Below are 6,973 nucleotides of genomic sequence, written 5' to 3'. Positions count from 1 at the left end.
TTTTTTTATAGTAATCCTATGGAAAAAAGAAAAATAAAAAAAAAAATGTGTGAAAGAAAGTAATAGTTATTTGTTTAAATGTGCTTTCTAATGCTATTAAATTTATGAGATTTTTCTTGTTTTTTCGTTTATTTGTTTATATATATATATATATATATATATATATATGTATATATTTATATTTATTTATTTATATGATATATTAAATTTTTTGAGAACGATAAGATAAAATGAAATTTGCTATTTCCTACTTTAATTATAATGAACAATACATTTTGTCTATACTTTTTTATTTCTTTGTAACTTTTAAAATTTTAGGAAAGTCATAAAAAGGGCTTAATCATTTGACTAGAGACAAAGGCGTTCAGCGCAATAGAAAGGATAATAAGTATATAATAATAAGAAGAAGAAGAAAAATAAAAATAAAAAAACAGAAAAAAATAAGGAGAAGAAAAATAAAAAAACAGAAAAAAATAAGGAGAAGAAAAATAAAAAAACAGAAAAAAATAAGAAGAAAAAAAATATATATGTATATATTTCATTATATATATATATATATAATATATATAATATATATAATATATATATATTGGCCCGTGTGTGCTAACTTTTTTTGTAATATATTAAAATAGTGATAATTATTTCTTGCTATAATAAACATTTTTGAGACGTGCTTTAATTTAAGAAAAAATAAAATGAATGAAGAGAAGGATGAAAATTTAAAACCTTTTTCAAGGTCTAAATATCCTCAATCGTTGATGATAGATATGTCTAGATCTTATATGACAAAACAAGATAGAATAAATGCATTAAATTTATATATTCAGAAATCTTCTTATAATCCGCAGTTATTACAAGATGATGAAGAAGAGGATGATGAGGGTGAGAGCGAAACTATTGGGGACATTATTCTTCGTATATTATCTATAATATTTCCTGATGTATCTCCTGGTTTATGGTTTTTTATTCATTTTATAATGAATTTAATAGTTTTGTGTGTAAGTTTAAGTTCTTTATCTGAACCTAACGTACATGATCCGATATCAGAACCTAAATATAATAGGAAGTTTATATATGGAAGTATGTATTGTAGTTTTTTGATATTAGGTATAAATATAGTTTCTTTTAGTATATTAATGTCATTGCATGCACTAGTTCAAAAATTCATTTTAGAAAAACTATTACAACCTAGTGCTTTATGTGCAGCTTTTTATAATACGGTTGATCCTGAATTAGTTTATTTATTTTGGTCATCAATACAAATAATATATTGGAGAACGAATATAATACTAAAATCTGGATCGAATGAAAATAATAATAATAATAATTATTATATTTTAAGAATATTTGGTTATAAAGATGATGAAACACCTTTTATGTTTTTAAAAAATATACATTGGTTAATTACCTTCCCAATATTATTATATATAGTCTTTGCAGTAAGATTATTATTTTTATCTATTATATCTTTTATTTTTGAATTAGGTTTTTTGATGAATGCCCATGATTTACTTGGGAAATATTTAAGAAAATATGGTGTGCTACGTAAATTTAATATCGAATGGTTTATGTTTGTAGCTGACAAACAAGAAAATATTAGAACATTATTTGGTTATGAACTTTACCAAGATGAACGAATAATGAAACAGATAGAAACGGATGATATTAGTAAAAAGTTTATACAAAATACAGCAGAATTATTATTATTTAAAAACTTGCCTCGAAATTGTACATGTTGTAAAATAACAATAAATAGAAATAAAAAAAATACTATGAAATTATTATTACCACCTGTTTTTGAAGCAAAGAATATTATCAAATCAGAAAGTTCTTCTCTAAAAAATTGGCTAGCTTGTCATTATGTTGTTAATACACCACCTTTATTGTTTTTATTAAATAATAGCATAGCCTTAACCAATAAAAATTCCATACGAAATGCAAGTGATATATTTTTTAGACAAATTATTATGTCTTTAAAAATATATTATCAAGAAAAAAATGACACCTATGCATTTACCACAACACCTATACATAACAACAACAATAATAATAATAATAACAACTACAACAATAATAATAATAATAATAATAATAATAATAATAATAACATCTCCATGGATGGTTTGTTACCACACAGTAATATTCTTAATATTAATACAAATGAAAAGAATCAATTTTTTTTAAAACACAAAAAAACATTTCCCTCTAAAACAAATCCAAATAAAATAATTCCACAGGAAAAATTCAAAAAAAAAAAAAAAAACTTTCATACATATTATTCTTCTGATGACGATAAACAGAAAAAAATTAATCTAGAAAATATTTTTCATGATGTAGATACATATGATACTAAAGATGAAGGAACAAAGGAGGAAAATTTAACCGACGAGAATAAAACATCTCATCATATGATATATGAACAAAATATACAAAAGATACAATCTATAAAGTTAAATGAAAATATAAAAAAAAATAAAAAAAGAGATCCATCCAAAAATAAATCCAAACAAACAAATAAAACGAAAAAAAAAAATATACCAGGTGAACACATGAACCATATAGGAAAAATGTCCCAAACAAAAAAAGAAAATGATATAAATATGGAAGAACAAAATGACCAAAAAAAAAAAAAAAAAGATAATATGGATAAAATGGATAATCTATATGTAAAAAATCAAATGATTCATATAGAAGAAGAAAATTATAACGTAAAAAACGTAAAAAATGTAAAAAATATAAAAAATATAAAAATAATTAATAATGACATAGCAAACGAAATAAGTGACACTACTATGAATATTATAGAACATGATCAAATAAATGAAAAACAAAATTATGATATTATAACTACAACAAAAGAAAACATCATGAATGGTTCGAATAAAGAAAATATAGATATATTACCAAATGAAAAATATAATGTGGACAAACATATACATAATATAAATATAGATAAAGATTTAAAAGATGGGTCTCATTTTTATGATATGACAAATTCAAATATGAATGATACGAAGTTTAATATACTAATAACACCTTCTTTCTCAACTATTCAAAATAAGAAGGATATTAATGATACCTGTGAAAAGGATTATACATCTAACAAAATAAACAATATAAACAAAATAAACAATATAAACAAAATAAACAAAATGATCCATAATGATGATGATGATGATGATAATAATAATAATAATAATAATATTATTATTTGTGAGGACGAAATAAACCAAGAATTAAAATACAATATAAAGGGTGGTGATAAAGATGAATATCCTAACCAACTAGAAAATTATAATAGCATTTCAGTTCAAATAAGTGATTTTAATATTGATGATGTTTTGAAAAAAAAATATACAAATGAATCTATACATAAAATGGAGATAAATAGTTTCGAAAATAATGATATAATGATACAAAAAAATAATGAGATATTACAAAATGATAACAACGAAATATCGCACAATAATAATAATAATAATAATAATATTAAAAAAGAAGATGAATATGATAATTATTTAGAAGATAAAGATAATAAGAAACATAGTTTACATTTCAATGATATTCCTTTATTAGGTGGTTTTCTTTTTAAAAGGAATGAAGAATCTATTGATGGTAATATTTCAAATATTAATAAGAATTCATGTAATGAAGAAGATATGAATAATAATGAAAATGTAGAATACCATATTCCCTTTTATAAGAAAAAGAAAGAAAAAAGTGGTCGGAAATTAAAATCGAGTGGGAAGGAAAAACATACATACGAAATTAATAAAGGTAGTAAGAATATAAAAAATAGATGGTCTTTAAATAAGAATACATATTATTATTATCATTCACATTTACTTAATGAAGAAATGAATATATTAGAAAGAAGTGATGCTATAAATGTTAAAAAATATCGAGAAAAATATAATAAGGATAGGTTTAAAATATGTAAAAAGGTGTTTAGATGTTTATTTTGTAAAAGATATAAAAAAGAAGAAAGATTAGATAAGATACGGAAGGATATTTCTTCTGATTTAGAGGATCCATTTGTTATGAATGTAAAGAGTCCTATACAATTAACTTTGAGTGGAAATGAATATATTACAAAAGATATGATAGAGGTTTTTTTAAAACCTGAAGAAACGGAAGAATTTATGAAAGAGTTTGATTTATCTGGACATGGGAAAATTGATATGATTATGTTTCGTAATGCTATAAAAAGGGCTATATCATGTAGAAAAAAATTTATTAAAAGTTTAAAAGGTCAAGAAAGTATATTAAAATTAGTAAGAAGATTAATGTCAATATTATTATCATTTCTAGCTTCGGTTGTATTATTATTTTTGTTTGGAGTATCAGCAGATACTATTATAGTAACAGGTGCAGCATTTATAACAGCAGTAACGGTTATTTTAAGTTATATGTATACTAATTTTATAACATCTGTTATATTTATAGCATTTTCAAATCCATATAATATAGGAGATAGGATAAGATTAGATGGTGGGGAAGCTATGTATATTAAAAAAATAAAAACATATACTACAGAATTTGAGACAACTACTGGAAAAATTGTAATATATGAAAATTCAAAATTAAGTAATGTGAAAATATATAATGAAAGTAGATCTAAAAATGCTTACATTGATATATCATTCAAAGTAGATATAAATACACCTTTAGTTGCACTTAAAGAATTAAGAAAAAGTTTACAATATTTAGTAGACAGTAGACCAAGTGATTTCTGTAAAACTAAAAATTTATATTTTGGATATTCTCTACAACCAGGACATTTTTATGAAATAAGTTTTTGGATCAAATGTGTTGAAGGATGGGGTAACTGGAGGAAAGTTTTTGAATTAAGAACAGATATATATGATTTTATTATTTTACAATTACGTATTTTAAGTATATCTTATAGATTGCCAACTCAAAAAATTGGATTCACAGCTCCTCTTAATATAGCAGACGGTTATAATAATAATAATAATAATAATATTAATAATATACAATCTAATTATAATACGAATCGTAATATAAATAATAATATGAATATTAATACACAACAACCTAAAATTAATTATCCACCTCATGGGAATAATAATTTCCCTACACAACATCTCAGATATAATAGGAATAAACCTCTACAATATACTAGTCCACCTAAAGAAGCAAGAAATCCTCTTTTTCTAGAAGCAGCAAAACATAAAAGAGAATTTGATATTTCATCTCACCAATCGAGTAATGAACAGCATGAAGCTCCAATTCATATGATATATAATGAAGATCTTAATTTCGAAGATCAACCTTTAAAAAAAAATAAAGTTAAATCTGTATATAATTGTTACAAGTATGTAAAAAGTAGAAATGATAATAATATGGATACATCTATTGAAAATAGAAATGGATATATGTATGAATCGTATCTACAAAAAAATGAGGATTATAATGATTATTTTATATATAATAAAAGAATAAAAGAAACACATGACTTTAATACAAAGAAAAATATAAATATAAATAATAATAAAATGAACAACAATAAGAATAATTTTTTGATGAATACATTTCAAAACAATGTCCAGTCCATAAGTTCAATGAATAATTACCATGATGTATATTATAATAATGATAAATATTATAAGACATTACATGAACAACAAAAGTTGTATAATAATAATAATAATATAAAAAATATTAACAATCATGAAAATATAGATAATATAGATAATCATAATTATAATAGGATAAACAATATATTATATGACTATACAAACATGAACTTAATAACTTCTGATAATTCTTATTCGTATGATAATAAAAAGATAATTAAATGTAACAATGTACCAGGCGTTTTAAATAGTGATGACTCTAATCATACAGACAATATGAAGGGAAATAATATATATAGAAATAACAATCATTTTAATAATAGTAGGAATAATATGAAGGTTAAAAGCGGTGATTATTTTAATCCTGTATATCCTTATAATGATGATATATATACAGCACACAAAAATAAAGAACCACAAAATATATTTGAAAATTTATATAAATTAAAAAAAATATCTAACCCTAACTCGGATGAAAAAAATTATTTTTCATATGACAGTTCTTCTGGATATGATAGTTACGATTGTGTTAAGCATTTTACATATCTCCATGATAAAAAGCAAAACATTTTATTAAAAAGACGAAAGATTAAAATGGCTTAATGGAAGTTAATAAATAAGGAAATAAATATATATTATAAATATTGACTACTACACAAATATATATATATATATATATATATATATTTTATATTTTATTATTATTTCTTTTTAATGGGTCATTTTAAATATATTTTAATTTATTTGTATACCCTCTCGTACGTTTAAATCTTCATTTTAACGTTTATTATTATTTATTTATTCATTGTTAAAACAAAAAGGAAAAATATATATATATTTATATATATATTTGTGTCTGACCTATTTATTCATTTTCTTCACATATAATATCAAATATATACATATATATATATATATATATATATATATATATATATATATACATACATATATATTTTTGTTTGTTATATTTGTTTAGTTCTACTTTTCTTCTTTTTTTTTTCTCTTTTTTTTCTTTTTTTTTCTTTTTTTTTCTTTTTTTTTCTTTTTTTTTAATTTTTATTTTTACTGAAATGAAAACTTTTAAAATATAAAGTGTCAAAAATATTTATTCAAAAACATGTTTCTAATATATATATATATATATATAATTTAATGTAGTTATTATGTGAGTACACCTCATAAGAAAAATTTACACAAAAAAAGTATTTTAAATTAAAGAGAAAAAATATAAAAATAATAAAACTGTAGGTTATGTTCAATAAAAAAATATGTTATATACAGTTTTTATATAACTAATATTAGAATTTTATACATTTTATTTTTTTTTTTTTTTTTTTTTTTTTTTTTTTTTTTTTTTTTTTTTTTTTTTA

The 6,973-nt window shown here is 21.2% G+C and overlaps 1 protein-coding gene across 1 annotated transcript; it reads left to right on the top strand.

Annotated features, from left to right (window-relative positions):
* Positions 1–695: 695 nt before the first annotated feature.
* On the top strand, positions 696–6,203 carry PRSY57_1106400 (mechanosensitive ion channel protein; the record flags this gene model as incomplete). Its single annotated transcript, XM_012908035.2, has 1 exon — positions 696–6,203. One exon carries the CDS (start codon positions 696–698, stop codon positions 6,201–6,203), a length of 5,508 nt encoding a protein of 1,835 aa, XP_012763489.2.
* Positions 6,204–6,973: the final 770 nt, after the last annotated feature.

This window comes from Plasmodium reichenowi, chromosome 11, assembly GCF_001601855.1.
Source record: "Plasmodium reichenowi strain SY57 chromosome 11, whole genome shotgun sequence".
Classification (NCBI taxonomy): domain Eukaryota; phylum Apicomplexa; class Aconoidasida; order Haemosporida; family Plasmodiidae; genus Plasmodium; species Plasmodium reichenowi.
This window is presented reverse-complemented; position numbering and strand designations above follow the sequence as displayed.